We start from the raw sequence: 24,050 nt of genomic DNA, 5'->3' as shown, positions 1-24,050 counted from the left end.
AGGTAAGATTGCCTACCATTTTGGGCTTCTGTGAGGGTGGGATAGTATTTGTAAAGTACATATCATGGTGTCTGGTTCGTTAGTCAACTCAGTAATAGTTTCTGTTAAGATAGCAGGAGGGGAAGAATGAAGGGGTGAAATCGGAGGGGGAGACGAACCATGGGGGACTATGGACTCTGAGAAACAAACTGAGGGTTCTAGAGGGGAGGAGGGTGGGAGGATGGGTTAGCCTGGTGATGGGTATTAAAGAGGGCACGTTCTGCATGGAGCATTGGGTGTTATATGAAAACAATGCATCGTGGATCACTACATCAAAAACTAATGATGTACTGTATGGTGATTAACATAACATAATAAAAAAATAGAAAAAATAATAGTTTCTGTTAGAAGAAACCTCTTTCAAAATTCCATAATTTTTTTTTTTAAGATTTTATTTATTTGAGAGAGGGAGATAGCAAGAGAGAGCACAAGCAGCGGGGAGAGAGAGAAGCAGACTCCACACCAGGCAGGGAGCCCGACCTGGGGCTCCATCCCGGGATCCCTGGGATCATGACCTGAGCAGAAGGCAGACGCTTAACTGACTGAGCCACCCAGGCGGCCCACACATTAGTCTTTGTTAAAGAGCAAAACTCGATTTTTAAAATTTGGCAATATGTGTTAAATTATTCTTATGTAGGAAGAGACTTCAAAGACTAAATTAAAAAAATGTTTTTCTGACTAGCTTATATTTATATGTGGTGTAAAATTCAAAAGGCACAGGGGCGCCTGGGTGGCTCAGTCGTTAAGCGTCTGCCTTCGGCTCAGGTCATGATCCCAGGGTCCTGGGATCGAGCCCCGCATCGGGCTCCCTGCTCGGCGGGAAGCCTGCTTCTCCCTCTCCCACTCCCCCTGCTTCTGTTCCCTCTCTCGCTGTTTTTCTCTCTGTTAAATAAATAAATAAAATCTTAAAAAAAAAAAAAAATTCAAAAGGCACAGAAGAGAACACAATGAAAAGTAATTTTTCTTATTCTGTCTTTCCCCCTAGCCACTATCATGTGCCAGAAACTCACTTTACCATTTTTTTCATGTGTCCCCTTGTAGACATATTCTATGCATATACTAAATAAGTTTAAATATTCAATGATTTCTATCTTCACCCTTCCTTCTAGTCTCTTGCTCATAGGGCTAACTGTTGAATCAATAGCTCTACGTACTGTCCAACACTTTCTGTGTTGAAAGAAGTGTTCTATGTGTTTGTCACCCACTATGGTGCCCACTAGCACATAAGTCTGTTAAGCTCTTGAAATGTGGCTCTTGCAATTGAAGAACTGAATTTTAAACTTTTATTTAATTTTAATTAATTTTAATAACCACAAGTGGCTGGCTAATGGTTACCATATTGGACAGTGCTGTGCTAGATATTTATGTCTTCGGCACTTACTAGATACAGAAACTCATGGACCTCAGGTTTTCATCATCTCTCTGGACTATTGTTCACAAGATAATTATTGTTTGTTTTATTATGAAACATGGAATTAGGGAAAGAATCATATAGAACTACTAATTTAATATTAATTAAAGAAGTATATAGTTTAATGCATTTTAAATTATATGTGGCTAATATATTTTCTTTTTCAATCAAGCATCTAATTAAGGAGATGTGAGAGTTTTTGACACATGCTGCTAATTAAGAAGATGGTGAAATGGCATGTTCGTAGGAGAGCCCTAGCTGGGAGAGCAGATCTCAACCAGACAGAGCCCAGTTTATTCGCTCATTTATTTGTTCATGCGTTTGGAAAAAGCTTCCTGAGTACCTCTTGTGTACCTTGGAGAAGCCGCGGGAGTATGGCATTTTAACAGAACTTACTAGACAAATCCCTGCCTTCAAGAGGCTTTCACTCTAGTGCTCACGAAAGCCTCCTCGAAAGCCTCCTCTCATCGTTAGATGCCTCTCTGTGTTTCATTGCTCTGGATGTCAGAAGCGGCAGAAGAGACCCCTGCAGAGACAAAGCAAGGAACTTGCTCAAGGCCCTGGCTCTGATTGTTGCCAGTATCCTGAACTTACTTCCTTTAGGAAAGGAAAAAGCTTCAGAGGAAAACAGTTTTCATTCAGCAACTAAAAATGCTTTCTTTAGCAGTAACACCTTGTTTATTTCTTCAGTCTACTAACTCTGGGTTGGGTGCTATTTTTAATTTTAAAATTTTAATTTAAAAAAGCCAAGAGATTCCAGAATAAGTCCTTTAACACTCCTTTATGGTAGGGACGGGACAAATAAGCAGCTCAGAATCATGACCCAAGCCACCCTGCTTCATTCTTCTGTGCCTGGGGAAGGTCTGTGATTTCCCTAACTTCTGGCTTTCCTGTTCTCTCCCAAACAGTGACTGCTTCTGAGCGTTAGCATTTCATTTGATATAAGTTCTGTGCTTTTTACCTTTCTGCATTTTAATATTTTTGAATATGAATAAGTACAAATTTTATAATAAAACAAAGAATAATTATCTTGTGAACAGTAGTCCAGAGAGATGATGAAAACCTGAAATGATTCAATGGGAGCAGAGATCAAGAAGAGAAGGTGAATTTGAGAGGGAAGGATTTAGGAAACAACTGATAGGGCTTGGTTACAGTAGTGAGGGGAGATTGAATAATAAAACTTGTTTTATGTAATTATGATCTCTTAAAGAAAGATAAATGCAGCATAACAAAATAAAGGTGGGTTTTAGGACTTGTATTCACAGCTATCAAATATAAATATGTCTCATTGTTTACAGTCATTCATCTGCTGAACATGATTTGCTAAGTATTTTTTTGGTGCACAGTATAAATCTACATTTGGGGTCATTAGAAAAAGCTTGGTTTCTTTTCTTGTGTAACCTTTTGTTTTCAGTTTACCTTAATTTAGTGATGACAAAACCCTTTTGTGAGAATGTCTTACCATGGTAGATACTGACTTGCAGAACAGCAGAGAAGGCTTAAACAGGAACGTTTGAAGAGCATTAACTATACCACGTACGTCAGATGGCAGTTAGTCCCTCTTAGACAAGGCGTTAAAAATGTATTCCCTGCTTTGAAGGAAGGATTTTTACAGTGGGCTTCCCGAACTCACATCTGATTTCCAGTTATGAGCTCAGAACGTTATAGTTGTGTTGATAAACTCCAGAGAAACAAATTCTCATGAGTGCTCTAGTCAAAATAAAAGATGTAGCTGATTGTAAAATTAGTGAAGTATTAAATTGGATTCTGTTTTCTGTTAAACAAGTTTGGTATTGCTATTTTCTAGGGTTTTTTTTGTTTTTTTGGAGAAAAACAGCTACTTTTGGCTATAAGTGTTGACAGTAATGGGTCTGTGCAGAACAGAGGCAAATGAATAAAATGATGTACCCCGTTTTGTAATTTCCATGTGTGAAAACCAGTCTCTAATGAGATGTCCCCAGACAGTGCTGCTCATCAAAACATGTGCCCTAGATCTGAGTGAGTTTAATGATCATGGGGACCGCAAAATGAGGACATTTAAATCAACTTAAAGTGGAAAAATCCAAAAGAGCAAGAAGCAGTATATTTCAGGCTGCATAGAATTAATTTTTGACTCCTCTTTTCTCTCCTCCTGGAAGGAATGATTTTTGGAAGTGGGCAATAAGGTTCATCTCAAGCATGGTTTTGATAAGCCACTGTATCAGAACATCAGCCCATCCACAGCCAGCTTTTTGGACACAGATATCAGCTCTGTGCCTAGACCTCCCTAAGCGAAGTGCTGGTTTCTGTACGATATCTAGGTCATTACGGCATTATGCATACTAATTTCAGCCTCACATAGTAATCTTGATCAAGAGAGAAATTGTTTTATTAGGAACATTATCTGACTCAGCATTGCAAAGAGCCACCCACTCTTACCAGAAATAATAAAAAAAATTAAACAGTTTAAAATCTGAGGTTAGAAAATAAAGTGTCTGTTGAATAGAAGTCCTTTTTATGAGTTTCCAGTTTGGTTTGGTTTGGTGTGGTTTTTAATAGGTAAACATAAAAAGATAGCGAAACTAAGCAATGGGGAGGGTATTCATCTATGATTTTTGTCCAGCTGCCCTTTCTCCTAGGCCATATACTCATTTATTAGCCAATGAAATCGAAGAACATGGCTGCTAAGTGTTCAATGAATTACAGCCTAGTTGAAATATTTTGTTAGAATATGACACCTTATTTCCAAAGCTGAATGGGTCATGTATCCTTAGTTCTCATGTCATTATATGATTTATGAGGGGATATTTTACTATTTCTGTTTCTGTTTGTTTGTGTTATATGTTGACATAGATTATCTCAATTGATCCTAATAAAAGACCCTAACAATGAGGGTCTCTTATTTAACGAGGGACCTCTCCAAACTGTTAAATGGATTTGTTCAATGTCACGAAACAAAGAAGCAGAAAATCTAACCTTGGTCCCTTTGCTACCCGCTAGGTATCTCATTTTCCTCCCAAAACATTTCCTTATTCTTGCCCAACATCAAATTGTATAGATGCTCAAGAGAGCAAAGGAACTAGACATGTATGTATAAGAGATAGCTGACCATGTGTAAACAGAAAGGGAACGAGCAAAAAGAATCCTAATTAAAAATATTTACATAGGAGCAGACTGCCCCATATACTAGAGGCCAGAACCCTTGTTCTCTACCTTCTGGTAAGGTAAAGGCATTCTTCAGAAGGGCTGGTAAGTATGGAGTGACACATCAATTAGAGTGATACACCAGTTGGAAAATATTTTGAGTTATTGGATTTCACCAAGTATAGTAAACTTCACCTCTTTGACTTAGGAGTAAGGAATTAAAAACATCAGATATGTTAACTATGTATCAGCTATTGGTGATCCGAATGATAACTTTATATATTGTCATTATGGCATTTTCTGTCTCAGGGAATGTAGCTCTTTCTTCAGTACTATTGTCATATGTATAAAGGAAAAGAATTGCTCAGACCTGAACCAGTTCGCCAAACTTTTATACTCAGTGTGTGAATCAATTATAAAGGATTTAGTTTTACAAATGTGTTTGCCCACTGAAAACCGAAATTCACTCTCTCTCTCTTTTTTAATGTAACACTGCAAACACGGCAGCCATATATTTTGATTAAGAAAATGCTCAACATTTAATAGCCTGTAGAAGAATCTAGTTTTTCCCCAGGCCTGGAGGATTTCCTAATAATTTTCTGAGATATAAGTATTGAGGATATAAAGTTGAGGAAATGCTGCAGGTCTCCATGTAAGAATTTTTAAGTGATTAGGAAAGAAAAAAATAACAGGAAAATGTGATTAACAGTAATATAAAGAAAGTGTTTTCTGTATCAGTTAATTAGTTTCTGAAAGCCCAACAGCATGAAACTAATATAATTCCTCCTAGAAAATCATTTCTCCAATGTTTTCCCTTTTTTTTCCCATTCCTAGATTGAAAAAGAAAAAACAAGCCAAACAAAATGCAGAGACAGCCTCAGCTATTGCTACAAGGACCCATACTGGAAAAGAGGATGCTAAAACAGTCATTTTAGAACAAGACAAATGCAACATTGCTGTAGAAGAGGAATATATTACTGATGAGAAAAAAAAGAGAAAAAATAATCAGTTAAAGGAGATCAGGCGTACAGAACTAAAGAGATATTATAGTACTGGTGAGTATCGGTGGCAATACTGCAGTATTTTCATTTAAAATAGGGGCGCCTCAGTCAGTCAAGTGTCCGACTCTTGATTTTGGCTCAGGTCGTGATCTCAGGGTTGTGAGATCGAGGTCTGTGTTGGGCTCTGTGCTGAGTGTGGAGACGGCTTAATATTCTCTCTCACTCTCCCCCTGCCCCCCTTCTCTCTCTCTCTCCCTCTCTAAAAAACAACAACACAAAAAAAACCAAAACAAAAACAACTAGTAATTTTTAAAAGACTATTAATTTATAACTGCTCATCATCATTATAATAATAACAGTAGCAGTTTATTGAGCACTATGATGTACCACCCACCCTTGTTTTATATACATAGTCTTGTGTAAAGACAAAGTCTTGTGTAAAGGGACATAATTTGGTGTGTCTCATTTAACTTTGTGTTTCCAGGATCTAGCACCTAGTGTGTGCTAATAAATATCTATCCAGTGGATGGTCACCTTCCCTGTATGAGAAATATTTTTCTTAATGTATGTAGACATATCCATAAATATGTTGCTGGAAATGCCTGAACTGTTTGGCATCAGCTGGGCAATAGAAAACTGTGGAGAAATGGCCTAGCATCCATCAGTTAAAAACAAACACACACAACTTGAGAGTTTTAGTTAAGGGATTTTTTTTTTTTTTTTTTTTTTTTAAGGTATCTCTGCACCCAGTGTGGGACTCAGACTCTCAACCCCAAGATCAGGAGTCACATGCTCCACCAATGGAGCCAGCCAGGCGCCCTTAGTTAAGGGGAATTTTAAAAGAAGGCTGCAATATTCTGTAGTTTCTCAGAGTATTCATTGCATCTTAAACTGCATTAACAGAAGTGGCATAGCTAGCATGAGGGAGGTGATAACCCTACTTTACTGGGATCATCCATTTCACACCTACTGCTCCTGTCACATGCAGGGCTGGGGTATGTCAGAAGAGCGTGCAAAGAAAGGGAAGCGGGAGTCAAACCTTGACCTTGATGTGGCACACAGGGTACAGGGTACTAAGAGCGCTAGGCTAAGGGACAGGACGGCGTCTCTGAGAACGGACTGCGGGACAGTATGTGAAACGTGCTCTTGCAGCAGATTCTTCCGGGGGCCCCACATTTGGTTGCAGTTAATGCCAGAGGTACTGGAAGACAGGTCTTGTCTCCATGTTTAACAGAACTTTCTAGCAGTGCTCATCAAAGATAAAATGGGCTGCTTCTGCTGGCATTGCTCCAGCAGAAGGTAGATGAGGTACCTGCTGTGGAGAGTCCACATTGCGATTATATCATACATGGGTGATAGTGTGATTACATCATGTCTTACATGGCTCAACGGATGCTTTTAATCTCAAACCACTTAGTGTTTCATAAAAAGCTGTAACCGTCACCTGTTGAAAGAAACTTCTGTGTGATTAATAGACTTGCCTTAAAATTTAAAGTGTTGAGTATTACCCCTTCTTTCCAAAAAGAGGAAGAGGATTAAGGAGAATCGCCTTTCTCATTTTCTTTTACATATGATTTGTGCACCTTGGAGATTTGAAAATGTGTGGTTTTGAATAGTTGTGCAGCTTAAAATATTATCTTTTTTTTACCTTTATTGTAAATGCTGTTGCTTAAGAAGTATTTTAAAGTGGAGATATTTTGGGGCCCCTGGGTGGCTCAGCCGTTAAGTGTCTGCCTTCGGCTCAGGTCATGATCCCGGGGTCCTGGGATCGGGCCCCGCATCGGGCTCCCTGCTCGGCGGGAAGCCTGCTTCTCCCTCTCCCACTCCCCCTGCTTGTGTTCCCTCTCTTGCTGTCTCTCTCTCTGACAAATAAATCAATAAAATCTTTAAAAAAATAAAGTGGAGATATTTTGCTCTGTAGGGCTTCCCCGAAAGAGGCTGGTAGAGTCCTGTTGGCTGAGGTTTCTTTTAGTCAGGATGCTGTACTAACTGTAGATGATGTGTTAGGATAGCTTTTTAACGTGCTGCACTCTGTTGCACGTGTAATGCTTTGAATCTGAAAGAATACCTTTCATTCTGCTCTTTACCTAACCAACTCTCACTTGACCACAGAATCGGGTCAGCCATCATTTCTCACAGGAAGCCCTCCCAGTCCATGGCCAGCTTAGACTCTCCTTCTGCATTGTCATTATGGATTTATTTATCTGCTTTCCTATTTATAGGCTGTCTTCACATGGACCCTGTATTATTAGCTTGGTGTAGTATCTGAGTTACAGGTGTTCCTTAAATGTGCATCGAGGGTATGAACTAATACATAGATGAGTGAATACTGTTTCAGTTTGCTTGAGTTTCATGAAAATTCTGGAAGGATACAGGTGGCAGTACAGTAGTTGGGTCAGAATTAGTCTGTGATTTTCTGGATTGGTCTCGAGATCAGTCTAGATGGCATCATAGTTTTGCATCTGCTCTCAAGAATGGCGATGATCATAGGATACGTGTCTTTCTCTGACTGACTTATTTCGAAGCTAGTAGGAAGGGAAAAATGAAGGGGGGGAAATCGGAGGGGGAGACGAACCATGAGAGACGATGGACTCTGAAAAACAAACTGAGGGTTCTAGGGGAGGGGGGTGGGAGGACGGATTAGCCTGGTGATGGGTATTAAAGAGGGCACGTATTGCATGGAGCACTGGGTGTTATACGCAAACAATGAATCATGGAACATTACATCAAAAACTCATGATGTAATGTATGGTGATTAACATAACATAATAAAATAAAATTAAAAAAAAAAAGAATGGCAATGATCATTGGTTTGGAGGTTTGGGGCCTTCCCTTAGGAGAATTCAGTGCTTAGGTAAAACCACTAGATGGCCATTGAATTCCAGAGTTCTTTGTCCTTTTCACTTCCCTCTCTAGCTGACAAACACCCACGTGGGCAGGCTTGCTTGGTCTGATGGGGCTGACCTGGCATATTCCTAGAGTTCCATCCCAGGGTGGTGTTCTCTACCACTAGGTGGAGTAGTAGGGCCTCAAATCAAGAGTAATCCCATTTCAATTTCGTGGCTCTCGTCTGAGGAGAAGAGACACTAAAATGGGAGGTTCTTTTCAGCCACACTAAGGATTTGGACTTGGCTGGCGTCTGTGGAGAGCTGTTCAGAGAACTGCATTAATTGTGTGACACTGAGTAGAAGTCAGCTTGAAATCAGGTGGAGCTGGTTGGAGACTGGGGCAGAGGGGAGAGGGCACCCTACGGAGAGATTTTGCTCATAGAATCAGCAGTATTTGGTGACCATTCTAGTGTGTGAGGGACAAAAAGAACAGAGTCAAGAATTGACAAACTGGAAAACTCAAGAAGGAAAAAAGAGTTCAGTGTCAGTTTGTGTTTGGAGATGTTTTTGAGGTGCCAAGTGGATTTGTCCAAAGGGGCCTAGATTTCAGGTGAGAGGCCTAGAAATTGTGACGTAAAGGTGTGACGTAAATCCACACATGTCAGAGAAAAAACAGGGAATGTAGAGAGTCAAAACAAAAAGTTAACGGAGGACACATGATAATGAAAGTAGAAAAACAGACTGGAAGAACCTATAACAATATGTTGATAATCGTTTTCTCAGTACAGAAATTGCAAGGGAGTTTTGTTTTCTTCACTTTTTTTTTTTTTTTTTTTTTTTTTTTACATATTATACATTTTACAGTTATTATTTTTTTTTTTAAAGATTTTATTTATTTATTTGAGAGAGAGGATGAGAGGAGAGAGAGAGCACATGAGAGGGGGGAGGGTCAGAGGGAGAAGCAGGCTCCCTGCGGAGCCCGATGCGGCACTCGATCCCGGGACTCCAGGATCATGACCTGAGCTGAAGGCAGTTGCTCAACCAACTGAGCCACCCAGGCGCCCTACAGTTATTTTTTATGTTAATCGAAAAATACAGAGAAATGAGTAACAGTAAACCCAAGGGCTTTACAAAAAGATCATTAAACAGATGTAAAGTTCTATGATCAATAAAGGAGGAACATAGTAACTTTCTATAGGTATCTATTTGCACATCACTAACATCTACCTAATCTAAGGAACAAAATGATGTTTTTACTTGTTGAATTAGATTTATCTGTGCCTCATGTAAGCCTCGGGTAACAATTCATTGCTATCTCCTGACACTTAGAAAACACAACAGTTAGTTATCTATAAAAGATGTTATGGAGGGCGCCTGGGTGGCTCAGTTGGTTAAGCAACTGCCTTCGGCTCAGGTCATGATCCTGGAGTCTCAGGATCAAGTCCCCCATCGGGCTCCCTGCTCGGCAGGGAGTCTGCTTCTCCCTCTGACCCTCCTCCCTCTCATGCTCTCTGTCTCTCATTCTCTCTCTCTCAAAATAAATTTTAAAAAAATCTTTAAAAAAATAAAAATAAAAAAAATAAAAGATGTTATGGAAAGATGAGTCACTGCAGTTGCCCCATTGTAGCAAAATGGTGCAGATTCTAAAAATGTTTTGTTTCTGAGAGGGGAGCAGGAAAATGGAAGTGAAGTAATTACAGGGAGGCAGATGGTATCAGGTAAATCTAGATCCAGCACCCAGTGTAGCACCTGGCACACAGTAAACATCCCAGAAACCCCCAAAAGCTTCTAGAATATGTGAAGGCAACTCTTCTGTGCTTGCACTTGTACTTACTGATACCTAGGAGTCTTTCTAAACTTACATTCATTTATGTGAATTCTTAAGGAATTATTTGATAATAGTGTATCTTAATATATTTTTCAAAATTAGCTATCAAGTTATAATTAAATTTGACACAGTTATGTTGGAATGTGTACATATGTTTCTTTTGTCTCATCCATGTTACAATATCAAAATATATTTATCAAAAATTCTTTTGTATTAAAGGAATGAATTATTCCTTAATTTAGAATAACGTACATCCTTCCTTCTGTGGAAGTAGAGATGGGAAGGGGAATTTTACAAATTGGGTAATGTCTCAGTAGGAAGTTTTTTTAACTGAAACACAGGTATGGAGCTGTAAGATTTGAAAAAGGATAGAGAAATTTTACAAATAAGGGAGGCAAGCCTAAATTGGAATAAAATATATTATTAGGATTTTGTAGTGTTTTAGCATAAAAGATTAATACTAAAAAATCCTGCTAGTGAAGTAGATATTTTAAGAGAATTGGGAGGTTATTTTACCAAACAGAAAACACTAAAGTAAGAATATAGCCAGTTTTGTGATTATCACAGTCAAAGATTTATTCAGAGAACCTCTGCAGTGTAAAGAATGAATTTAGCTTTCAATAGTAAATATGTAATGTCTCTATTAATCATTTCAAATCATAGTTTTTCCTCCTAAATTCAAAAGAAACTTAATAATAAAATAAGTGAAATTGTCTACTTGTCCTTTTTAAATACTTTTGGGTTTTGCTACAACATGAAAGTTACCAATTGATGAATTATTTTCCACAATGCAACCCTGACACTTTTCCTTACACAGATTATTTTTTCAGAGTTGTTTTAACCACACGTGTGAAGATTTCTTATCTGTCATTTCTCTTTGTTTCACATAAGAAGTTCAGAAAGCCGAAGTCATGTTATTATGATAAATGAATTCCCAAGCATAAAAGTAGGTCAAACCACAGCATATAATAGCATTGCCTTGTACTCACAGGTAATGATCATTCTGGTACTTTAGAGCTCAAAGAATCACAGAATACAGAATTAAAATGGACTTTAACATGGAGAGAGGATATCAAGAACCAAATTAATGTTTTTTTTAAGATTTGTTTATTTGAGAGAGAACATGCCAGTGGGGGGAGGGGCAGAGGGAGAGGAGAAAGAGGATCTTAAGCAGACTTCCCACTGAGCTCAGAACCCAACGTGGGGCTCAGTCCCATGACCCTGAGATCATGACCCGAGACGAAATCAAGAGTCGGATGTTCAACCGACTGAGTCACCCTGAATTAGTGTTTTTTAAATCAGGCAGAATATAGAGATTTGAGGGACTTGGGTATAAAATAAATTGAAATTATTAGGATGGAAATAATTAGGCCTGTGCTTCTTGGGGCTGTCAAGGAAGTCCGATTAATGTTTAAGTGAAGTCATACTGTGAAAACCTAGGTGGTGCACAAAACAAACCTGATAGGTACCTCCAGAATGCACAGGATTGTTGAGGAAGGAATGCAAATGGTAAGAGAGAAGATGACAGATAATGGGAGGCGTGAGTGAAGAGTCTAAGAATCAAAGGTGTTCTTGGTGAAGAGTCAAAACAATGGGGAAAAATGTAGTAATCAAACATAGCATAAGACTTTCATACCAGACTTTGGAAATTAAAAGAACTCACCATATTTAGGCAGAATGAGGGGGAAGACTCAGCATGTAGAAAAACTATGGCAGATGTTTACAGGTCATGGATAAATGGTAAAAACAGTCTTTTTTAAAAATGTTAGGTACAGGGGCATCTGGGTGGCTCAGTCGGTTAAGCGTCTGCCTTCAGCTCAGGTCATGATCCCGGGGTCCTGGGATCGAGTCCTGCCTTGGGCTCCCTGCTCAGTGGGGAGTCTGCTCCCTCTCCCTCTGCTGCTGCTCTCTCTCTGTGTCAAATAAATAAATAAAATCTTTAAAAAAAAAATTTTAGGTACAAAGGAACAAAGAAGAGAGTGAGGCACAAACCTCACAGCAGTGAACACCAAAGGAATGAAATCTTCAGAATTGTGAAGTAAAAGTTGTTTCTCAAGCTTGAAGACAACAGGATATTCTCACACATACTTAGTCACAGGGAAAATACCATTTATGTTATACTGTTCCTAAACAAAGTTACTGAGTCGGAGAGACATTTTTTTTCTGAGACACACATCAAAATCTAATCCTCAAAAATGAAAAAGTTATTTTATGAAAGAATTGGTGATGAGCATTGCAACTAATTAAACATAAAATTAAAAATACATAACCATTGCAAATATGGTTAAAAGCATGAATATAAAAATTTTAAAAATGTAAAAAGCATTGAGTACAAAAAGGTGTCATCTTTTTTTCAGCTTTATTGACATATAATTGATATACCATTGTATAAGTTTAAGTTATACAGCATGTTGACTTGATACATGTATATATTGCAAAATGATTATCACCATAGCTTTAGCTAACACCTCCATCGGGTCCCATAATTACCATTTCTTTTTTGTGGTGAGAACTTTTAAGATCCATTATTTTAGCAACTTTCAAATATATAATACAGTATTATTAACTATGATCACCATGCTGTACGTTAGGTCCTCAAACCTTACTCATCTTAGAACTGGAAGTTTGCACTCTTTGGCCAACATCTACCTATTTCCCCCATCCTCCAGCCCCTGGTAACCTGAGAGTGATCAAGAGACATTCCTTCCTTTTCCTCTTCCAGTGTCAGCACTCCCATTAATGCAGTATATTGTAATCCATTCTTGTCATTGTTGAAGCAAAAAGTACGGTCACTGAACCCAACAGCTATGTTTTATTTATTTTTTTTTTTTATTTATTTTTTTTTTTTTAAAGATTTTATTTATTTATTTGAGACAGAGAGAATGAGAGACAGAGAGCATGAGAGGGAGGAGGGTCAGAGGGAGAAGCAGACTCCCCGCCGAGCAGGGAGCCCGACGCGGGACTCGATCCCGGGACTCCAGGATCATGACCTGAGCCGAAGGCAGTCGCTCAACCGACTGAGCCACCCAGGCGCCCCCAACAGCTATGTTTTAAAAAACCTTTTGTACTAGAGCTAGATCTGAGTCTAGTCCTATTATAATTGATCTGTTTAGTCCAAATATTGTTCCCTAATTAATCTGTCATATCATATTTGTATTAGGAGAAATCTCAATGTGATTTGGGCTGAAAAAAGGACAACAGATCAGACTAAATATGGTCAGTGATTTTTCAGCTTGAGCAATTTGATTGAAAAATCAAATTAGAAGTGAACTGGGGAAAGGGCAAAGGAAAAATGCTCCAGTACATTGATGGTGGGACGGTAATGTGGTCAAACCTTTCTAGAAGGCAGTAACCATTGTTATCAAGAGACTTACCTTTTCCATACCCTTTGACCCAATAATTCTGTTTGTAGAAATTCACCCTAAGGAACCAGTCATGAGCATATTAGAAGATTTAAATACAGTGACTATCATTTCATTGTTTTATTTATTATTTATTTTGTTATTACATTATTTATTTATACTTTAAGTTTTTATTTTAATTCCAGTTAACGTACAGTGTTATATTAGTTTCAGGTGTACAATATAGTAATTGAAAGTTCCATACATTATCTGGTGCTCATTACAAGTGCATTCCTTCATCCCCATCCCGTATTTAACTCATCCCCCCAACCTGCTACCCTCTGTTTTTTCCCCTTTTGCTCATTTGTTTCTTAAATTCCACATATGAGTGAAATCATGGTATTTGTCTTTCTCTGTCTGACTTATTTCACTTAGCATTATACTCTCTAGCTCTCTCCATGTCTTTGCAAATAGCAAGATTTCATTCTGTTTTATGGCTGAATAATATACCATTATGTAAATATACCACATCTTCTTCATTGCGTTGTTTTAAATAGTGGGAAAATAAAAATAAATGACATAAAATGGAAGACTGTGCTATTTTTAAGTGATGTAGAAAAACACTGTGGGAAATTTTCACAAAATATTGTTATGGTAGGAAAGCAGGTTGGCAGTGTGTATAGATTATGATTCCATTTCTGTTTAAATAACTCCCCTATATACAGACAAAAAGGGAGATGGAGAACTGCTGGCCTGATAGTCACCAGAATGCAAACATTGGTTCCTTCTGAATAGGGGTAACATGGGTGATTTTGTATTTTCTTCCCGTGTTCAACGGTATTTTTTCATGACCATTTATAGTTTGGATTTGTACAGAATTGATCTTTATATTTCTTATTTTCTTCTAAATTTTAAATTTACCCAGCTAAGTTTTTGATCCATTTATATACATATAAAAAAAAGCTACCTTGAGTTTTTGGATGGTAGGACAGAACAGCGGCAGGTACAGGAAGAGCAGAAAGAGCCTGTTTTGGATGAGTGTCTCCTGTAGGTTAGATGCTTTATTTCATTATTTAATTTACTAGTAGTAATGATCTAATGCAGGTGGTAGGAGCCTATTTTACAAATGAAAAAAAAAAAAAAAAAACCTAGAAGCTGAGTAACTTACCAGAGGTCCCACTGTGAATCGGTGTAAAGCAGGGATTTGAGCCCAGCTCTCTGGCACAAAAGCCCTAAGGAAGCCATTGTACATTGTTCTGCTTTCCCCGAGTCAACTCTGAGAGAGAAAGAAGGCAAAAGTTAAATAAAATTTTAGTGTTTTCTCCATAGCTCCAGGGACATTGTGGTTTCTTAGTAAGGAGAAAAAGTTGATTATACGTAGAGTTTCCATTTCCCCTGAGCTAGAGTGTGAATGATGATAAGGTTGAAATTTCTCTCTGGGCTTAACTGCTTAACCTAGTCATATATATATATAATTACAGTCAACACACTCACCAGTTTTATGGCTGGTGTGTCAGAAGCTGACTGGGCAACTGAAGTACTCTGTTTGCTTAGATACCTAGTGAGAGTTTAGTTAACTCGTTCCACAAATACTTGAGGGCCTGCTCCCTGCTGAGGGCGCTACTAGGCTCTGAGGTAAAGAATTCCACCATAAACAACTCCCCTACCCTTCTTCTTGCATTCTAGATTTTAAATCAGGTGACTGTGACTCACGTTAGTCAAGGACTATATTGCCTGTGGCATGCTTGAAGGAAGGAAAACATCTGCATGGCATTACCCTTCATGTCAACAGAGGAGAAAACATGGAGTTCATATTTAGTATAGTCCGTTCTTCCTCACATCCCTGCCCTCTCCATGAAGGTTGCTCATGACACACCTTTTAAAAAATTTTATTGTAACAGTTTATGATTCGGGTGTTCCAAAAGTTACCCTTACGATGCTAAATAATAATATTTAATATTTTCATTGCACTCTTGACAGAATGAGGCCAATAATTTCAGAAGTGTGTATCACCGATAGAGAACATATTCTTTAAGCAAATACAAATCCTGTATTTTTCTTCAAGGACATTTCTAACTTTATATTTTTAACTATTAAATCTTTATCTGCATTGATTTAAGAGTGATCTAGATTTTTCTCCAAATCTTAACTGGAGTTCACCCAACCTCATTTAATAGTAATCCTTAAGGTTTCCTGAGTCCTTGTTTCACACGTTGTGGAGTGCTTTACCTTAATCGAATTGCCTTATGTAAGCCTTACAGTAACTCTGTGGGAGTCCAATTGGTATCCGTATTTATTTATTTTTAATTTTTGTGTGTGTGTGTTTTTTTTAAGTAGGCTCCACGCCCAACGTGGGGCTTGAACTCAGGACCCTGAGATCAAGAGTCACATGCTCGATTGACTGAACCAGCCAGGCACACCTGTATCCCCATTTTACATGCTGGGAAACTGTCTTTGATTAAGTAAAGTTACTTAATCACACAGTGAGCCAGGGCAGACCAGTACTGTCATTCAGTCTGTCTGATGCCAAAGCCTCCTCTCTAACATGAAGCTACATGACATTTATGGGAAAAGCCACTCTTTTCTTACTGGTTTATAAAGGCATTTTTGTGTTACATTAAATTCCTTCAGTATAGTTCTCATTTTTGATAATTCACCACATTTTTTTAATTGCTATGGCTTTGTAATCATTTAACATAATACAGGGTTCCTACTGTCTTAATTTTAATTGCTTTGGCTTTATAATCATTTGTTTTAACATCAATACAGGGTTCCTACTGTCATTTTTCTTTTAAAAATAATTTTGGATAGTCTTAGGATGTATTTATGCTTCCAGAGAAATATGATGATCAATTTGGCATGTTTCCCTTCTCCAAAAAAAATTTTTTTTATTTGAATTGTGTTTAATTTAAACATTAATTTGAAGAGAAAGTGAAATATTTACAAGAATGAGATTTCCAATTTAGGAACGTTATATATACCTCCCTTTATTCAAGCTTCCATTTAAAATTACAGTAAACCTTTTAAAATTTACATATATATATACACACACACACACATATATATACACACATATATATATATCTTGCAATTATCTCATTATATTTATTCCTAGACATTTTCTAGTTTCGTACTATTATGGCCTGGGACTTTTCAAAACACACTTCTATCACAAATATAAGACTATTATATCTGGCCACCTTACTGAACAATTTCATGATATTCTGGATATTTTTATGATGTTGGTTCTTTAAGTAGACACTTCATCTGCTAATAAACAAAATGTCATTGCTTTTCAGTATGTAAAACTCTTTTATCTTTTCCTTTGACGAGGGATTCCAAAACACGGTTGAGTATAAACCATGGTAGGAGGAATTCTTGTATTTATATTGGTGTTTTAATATTTGCTTTCAGTTTCTGCTATAAGCGCTCATCTCAGTTGCCTTGCCCCAGGTATGCTTTTGGAGAGTTTCGGGCTTTATTTCTAAGGAGACGGTTGGTGAGCGAGCGAGGACACGTTCCATGCAGGTGCAGGCGTTGTCTCAGTGCTGTGAAAGGTGGCCTCCAAAGAATGGCAGAGATTCTCTCTTCAGCCTCGGGAGTTCCAGACTGCCGGCCTCTGTTGTGTTTGTAGTGTTGCTGCTTTCATCTCCATGACAAAGTTTATTTTTATTACCTTAAATTCTTGTGGTGTAGTCTTGTATCATCCTAGGTTAGCCGCTTTGTTACAGTTTAGCGGATTGGGAGTTGTTCTGCCCAGAAGCCTTAAATGCTTTGCTGGAACTGCTCTTAGTCATGTGCCTCCCACAGAACAACCGGACGAGAAGGATAGGGTGGAGCTCCTGCAGTGCCTGAGGGTATTCCGTCCACTGCATACCCTGGAGTCTGTCTTCTAGAAAGTTGGGGTGGGGGAAGGGCCTCACAAGTGCCTTAGTTCAGGCTGTTTCATAAGGAACAAGCCCGGACAGACCAGGAAGTGATCTCAGGAGGTCATTCAGTGCTTCCATTCTCACAGGGAAATTGCTTTTTTAATATACAACTTTTAGGGTTCTGTTGATTTTTCAGGAGCATATTTTTTTAATGAATATCAAAGAGTAACTAAAAGTTCTTCATGTTAAGGAAGTTTACTCCTGTTTTTAGTTTTCTAACTGGTGTTATTTTTTTAATTTTGTTATTTTTTTTTAATATAATGGCTGTTTAATTTCATTGAAGGCTTCCTTGGGATGTATCAAAGTGATCAGATCTGGTTTTTCTCTTTTAAACAATTTATAATCATCTATCATATTAATGTTCTATCACTCCTGTGTTTCGGGAATGAAATCTTTTTGCTTAAGGTTTATAATTCTTTTAATACCCTACTCTATTCAAATTGCTATTAACTTACGTTGACTGCATTATTATTAATACTAGCATTTGTTAAGCACTTACTGTGTGCCGGGCTCTGAGATAAATGCTGTGCTTGTCATCTCATTTAATCTTCTGAACAACATTATGAGGTAGTTCTTCCTTTTATAGATAAGGACGTGGAGGCTCAAAGATTTCAAATAACTTGGTTAATGTTGCACAGCTGTGAGAATGTATCAGGCTGGCTAGTTGAACTCAGTTCATTTTGACCCCCAAACCAAACTGTAATCAGAAAAATGTTTGGTGACATAAGGGAGATGGCACATGACTTGATTTTTATGGTTTATATCATCAAACTGTCACAGTCAAATGTATCAGTTCCCAGTATAGGGATATGCCTGTCATTGGAAGTGGATTCTTCTGTTTATAAATCAGGGTGCCCCTTTCATAGAAAGATCTGGAGAGACATAGACAATTTTTGCCTCTACAAATCCATCTCATTTGGATGCCATGGAAAACTCTCCTCCTCCTTTAGACAAGTTGTTGAGGGTCCTATGCTGTCAGCTCGTGTACCCCCATTCAGATGGTCTTACGATAGAGACAGAAGGAAGGGAGAGAATGGATTGTTCGAGAAGAGTAAGAGGAGAGTACACCCACACCCCAATTAAGTGTGAGGCCAGTACAGAGCTGGCCCTGAGACTTTCACATTCTGTTTGTGCTTACTCACACAATTGATAACAGGAAAAAAAGGCTATATTCTGTCTTTTCTGTCTTTCCTATATCTATACAGAGATTATGGAATCAAGATCCAGGGAATTCACAGTTGTCTTTTGTCTCTTCAGGGGCAGTAGTGAACAATGCCCATTGTCCTGACTTCACCCCATCTCCAGTAGTCTGTGACAGGAGCCCGAAGCTTAGGTTTGAACGACATGGGTATTGTCTTATTCTTGCGTTTTTTTCCTCAGAACCAGAACATCTAGCCCGCGCTGCATTCCTTAACATCCCCTACCCATGCCCCAGCACACTTACAGCTCAGATCACTGCTTGAATCCCCCCAAATTCCCTCTTTGAGTCTGAGCCTCTTTTCCTAAAACCTCGTCGCCACTTGTGGTAGGCAGGTCTGTGTCCTCATTTCCAAAACCTGTTCAGTTACACAGCAAAGGCTGAATTAAAGTTATAGATGGAATTGAGGTTGCTTCATCAGCTGACCTTAAGGAGAGCATCCTGGATTACCCAGGTGTGCCCAGTATAAACCGCAGGGCCCTTAAAAGTGGAAGAGGGCAGCAGAAGGGGAGGGAGAGCTAGAGAAATGGCACGTGGGGGGGCTCGGTTGGGTGTTGCTGGCTTTTGCAGGTGGAGAAAGGGACCTTGAGCCAACAAAAGCAGCCTCCTTGTAGGAGTTGGAGGAGGCAAGGAAATTAGTCTTTCCCTGGGACCGCCAGACACTGATTTTAGCCCACTGAGACCCATGTCAGACTTGGAAGCTACAGATCTGTAAAATACTAAGTTTGTGTTTATTTTTCATGTGGAGGCAACTGCAGAGCCCACGCCTTGGTGAAAGAAGCACCGTACTGCTTCTTTCAATATTCACGTCGTTTTGAAACCTTAGTAATCCATTCAAATTTCACAATCCCTTAAGCTCCCAATCCTGTCTTCGCCCCTCGTTTCACTTCAGCGAAAGGCCTTATCCCCACCTTACTGAGCAGGTTAACACCATCTGTGTTGAGATCCTTCCAGTTTTCACGTCAGGAACCGTGTGGCCTCCCAGGGATCCATTTGTAGGTGTTCGTATCTCCTCCTCTGTGTGGATTTGACGCTGGCAGTACGGTGTCTTCCTTTAACTTTTCTCCACGTGCACTCACTTTTCCGAGCCTTTTACTCCCCACTCCCAGGAGCCACCCTTCTCCTCACTCCCCACATCCAAGCTTTCCTTAGGGCCTGTCCTCAAACCTCAGAGCCTCTTAGAATGTATTCCTGTGGCAGTTGTAACCGCATCCAAGACTTCACAGACCACCACTGCAAAGGATTCCTTCACATCCAGCCTTCCTGCCCCTGTAGGCCCTGGACATCAGCTTCGTCTAGCCCCACTGCACAGAGAGGGAGGAGTCATCTTTCAAGAAACGTGACTAGAATCTCCTCAGATGCGCGGGCCAAGAGCCTTGTGTCGCAGACACTCCCGGCCCTCCCCTGGGGTGGAAAGAGAGGAGGCCCGACTTGGGGGCAAGGCACCAGGTCCACCTGGGTCAAGGTCAACACGGGTACCCCCACATCCGGGACTTATGAGAAATGAGAGAGGCTGGGCTAAGGGGCCTTCGTTTCTCTCCTGTAGGGGTCTTATCAGTTTTGTCACAGTTACTTCCTTATTAGGCTGCAAGAAACTGCCTCTGAGGCTTTTTTTTTCCTGAGGCGGGGCAGGTAGGAGGTTCAGTTGCTTTGCTCTGAATGGCTTCTGAGGACCATCTGGCCAAGTTTCCCCTCCGGCAGGAGATGCTGTTCCTTCATTTGCTCCAGGTTCTCCTAAGCAGGGCGAGGGTCCAACCTTGTGTAAATATAAGGGTCTGAGGAGGCTGAAGCAGGAAGTAAAGGTGTCATTATCACTGGGAGATCCTTCCATCCTGGGAGATGGTGATGGGCCCTCCCCTGAAACCCTGGAGGTGGAGCCCCATCCTGCAGCACGGCAGAGGAGTCCTTAACCAAGGCAGCTCCTGCTTCTTCTCGGCTCTCTCCAGGGCCAGAAACCTCTCCCGTGCTTCATGGACTACATGCTGCAGAGCCTGTCCAGGTAAGGTATGCAGGACTTCACTTACGGAGATACCTTGCTGGCCATCTTTAAAACAATGCAAAAAAAAAAAAATAGGAAGCAGTATGAAGCTTTACCTTTGCTATTATAAAAAGAAAAAGATTTATTTATTTGAGAGAGAGAGAGAGAGCATGAGCAGGGTGAGGGGCAGAGGGAGAAGCAGACTCCCCACTGAGCAGGGAGCCGGATGCGGGACTGGTTCCGAAGACCCTGGGATCATGACCTGAGCCGAAGGCAGACGCTTAACTGACTGAGCCACCCAGGTGTCCTAACACTGTGCTGTTGTGAAGACAATTGAATTAGGTCCTTAGAATTAGCCGGTGTTTTGCTGTCTGTATTGAGTCAGTTGTAAAAATGGCTTGTGGCTTTGATAAGTTCATATGATATTCCTGGTGTGATGTTCTGTCAGTGACGATGTTGCCCCAATCAACCTTGTCAGGCTCATTGACCTAGATTGGGAAGTTCATTTGATCATACGTACCGGGTATCATATTAAGGCACGAGACATCCAAAGATGGGTGGATATCATGTCCTTACCTCAAGAATTTCAAAATCTTAGATTCTGGAGGGAAGGCTTTTCTTTCTCCCTTTATTTATAATGTTACTTTGTTTGACTTTTTTCTGGCCTACCCACCTGAGACAAAGGAAAAGTAATTTTTGTACTAATTCAGGCGTACAAGTTAACTTTATCCTGAGAGCGTCAGCCAGCACCTGTTTTTCTTTTGCAGCTGAGCAGTATGGAAACTCATGGTTTGGTGGCTTCTGACAGTGTGGTCCACTGGGACCAGAGAGAATTATGCACAGTTTATGGACAGGCATGGACCCAAAGCTGCCACAGATGGGAAGAGGATAGGCTCTAGAAATGGGAAGTACTTACAAAAGGATGGGAAGAGCCTGTTCGGAAAGCAAGAGCACCTACAGTGACACCTGTTTGTAGTGACAAGAGAAGGGCCTGAGGGTGGGCCAGAGAGTAGAGCTGCCTGGTGATGGGTATTGAGGAGGGCACGCTCTGCCGGGAGCACTGGGTGTTATACGAAAGCAGTGGATCGTGGATCACCACATCAAAAACTAATGATGTATGATTAACATAATAAAACGTAACATAATAAAATTTTAAAAAAAAGGATGGAATACCAGATCATAAGCGTTGTAAACAGTACTAAGATTGGGTTTTTCATCAGGCTGTGTAAATTCTCCCTATCTGCAGAATCTAGAGATCTGGAGATCTAAAAAACACTGTCTCCTCTTCCTGAAGTAATTTAGGTGTGGCCGCCTGAGGGTGGGGAGGTCACTTTTTTTATAGTCTGGAGGCATTTCCAGAGGTTCTTTGGTTCTGTGAATGGATCCAGTTGAACATAAAAATGACTGGAAAGGGACTCTAATAACAGCATCTATTCCTTTTTTCTTGGTTTTAATATTAATATAAAGGAAATATTTAAAAGGCAGATCAATACCACATGAATTAACTCTTTATGTTTCTGTGTTACCTTCCGGTTCTCAGTACACTCCTAGCTGTCATGTGGATGCAGTGATCTTGTTGATCGAGCGTGGGGTGTGGGAGGTTGTAGGACGTCAGATGTAGAGCGCTGAGCTAATCTTCTTAGTTCATGGCGTATCATCACTGGTCGGAGCTGGGCTCCCTGTTATTTATTCATTAATTTCTTTGTATCCTCATTCCCCACTCCCATTTCTCTCTCTACCGCATGCATTCTACTCTGTTCGGTGTGTAGACTTTTATTTGGATGTGACCTTGAAAAATGTGTAGTTGCTTTGTGTGCATCTATTTTAAATATACCTCATGGTATTGTTCTGTACATCCCATTCTTTTTCTCTTGATGTAAACATGCTGCAGTGTATACTTCTGGCTAGTTATTTCTAATTACTGGCTAGAATCCCAGAGCATATCTACTACATTTTGCTTACCCTCCAGCTTCCTGCTGTCACCAGTGATGCTGTTAGGTACATCCTCCAGCAAGTGACTCGATGATATATATAAAGTATATACCTCTTGCGAGAGGATGTAGGTCTGTTAGATTGCTGAGTCATATGGGCTGTATATATTGAATTTGCTGCAGTGGCTACACCAGCTTACGTTCCTCCTAGCAGTTCACATCTCTGCCAACGCTAAAATTACCCAACTTTCTGATTTTTGCCTTGCTAATAGCTGGAAAATGATGCCTTGTCTTAATTTGCATTTTTCTGATCACATACAAGTTAGAGCATCTTTTCATGTAGTTAATTCAATTTTATATTTTTTGTCACTTAATTTTTTTTTTTTTAAGATTTATTTATTTATTTGAGAGAGCGAGAATGAGAGACAGAGAGAGTACATGAGAGGGGAGGGTTAGAGGGAGAAGCAGGCTCCTCGCCAAGCAGGGAGCCCGATGTGGGACTCGATCCAGGGACTCCAGGATCATGACCTGAGCCGAAGGCAGTCGCTCAACCAACTGAGCCACCCAGGCGCCCGTCACTTAAATTTTTGTCCATTGCAGTAGGTCTCTCTGGTTTTCAATATCTGGGCTGATTATATTAGGATGTATTTAACCATGAGAATTAATTTGAATCATAAGGCAGCTGCTAAACCTTAGGTTGACCTGTTTTGACCTATAAAAACAACAAAGTCTGTGGCCCAACTTACAATATGTTGTTGGGCATTTCGGTCTTCCCAGATTTTCAGCATTATAAATAAGATGGCATGAACCGTATGTTATGATATATGGCAGTTTTCTTCTTTTGAATTTTTCCTTAGGATAAAAATCCCTAAGGGAAAGATTACTGAATCAAAGAATGAACATTTTTATGGCTATTGTTGCATATTGACAAATCACTTTCTAAAAGGGCTTGTGCCCTGTTGGTAGGAATGTAAATTGGTGCAACCACTGTGGAAAACAGTATGGAGCTTCCTCAAAAAATTAAAAATAGAAATACCAGATGATACAGTAATTCCACTACTGAGTATTTACTCAAAGAAAATGAAAACACTAAATCAAAAAGATATATTGTAGCACTATTTACAATAGCCAAGATATGGAAGCAACCCAAGTGTCCACTGATAGATGAATGGATAAAGAAGATGTGGCTGTCATTCATATATATATATATATATATATATATATATACACACACACACACACACACACACACAGAGTGAGTGTGTGTGTGTAATATTATTCAGCCATAAAAAGTAATGAAATCTTGCCATTTGTGACAACATGGATAGACCTAGAGATGATTATGCTAAGTGAAATAAATCAGAGAAAAAAAATACCATATGATTCTACTTATATGTGGAATCTGAAAAAACGAATAAATAAAACGGACTCTTAAATACAGAG

The 24,050-nt window shown here is 39.5% G+C and overlaps 1 protein-coding gene across 1 annotated transcript in view; it reads left to right on the top strand.

The window, feature by feature from the left end:
- NCOA7 (nuclear receptor coactivator 7) overlaps positions 1-24,050 on the top strand; it is a 148,297-nt gene that overhangs the window by 64,664 nt on the left and 59,583 nt on the right. Inside the window, exon 3 of the mRNA XM_021693370.2 lies at positions 5,408-5,628. Within this exon, the coding sequence (XP_021549045.2) occupies positions 5,408-5,628 (221 nt within the window). The remainder of the gene's footprint in view (positions 1-5,407; positions 5,629-24,050) is intronic.

The sequence above is a fragment of the Neomonachus schauinslandi genome, chromosome 8 (assembly GCF_002201575.2).
Source record: "Neomonachus schauinslandi chromosome 8, ASM220157v2, whole genome shotgun sequence".
Taxonomy (NCBI): Eukaryota; Metazoa; Chordata; class Mammalia; order Carnivora; family Phocidae; genus Neomonachus; species Neomonachus schauinslandi.
Note: the sequence above shows the minus strand (reverse complement) of the source record. Positions and strands in the feature narration are given on the sequence as shown.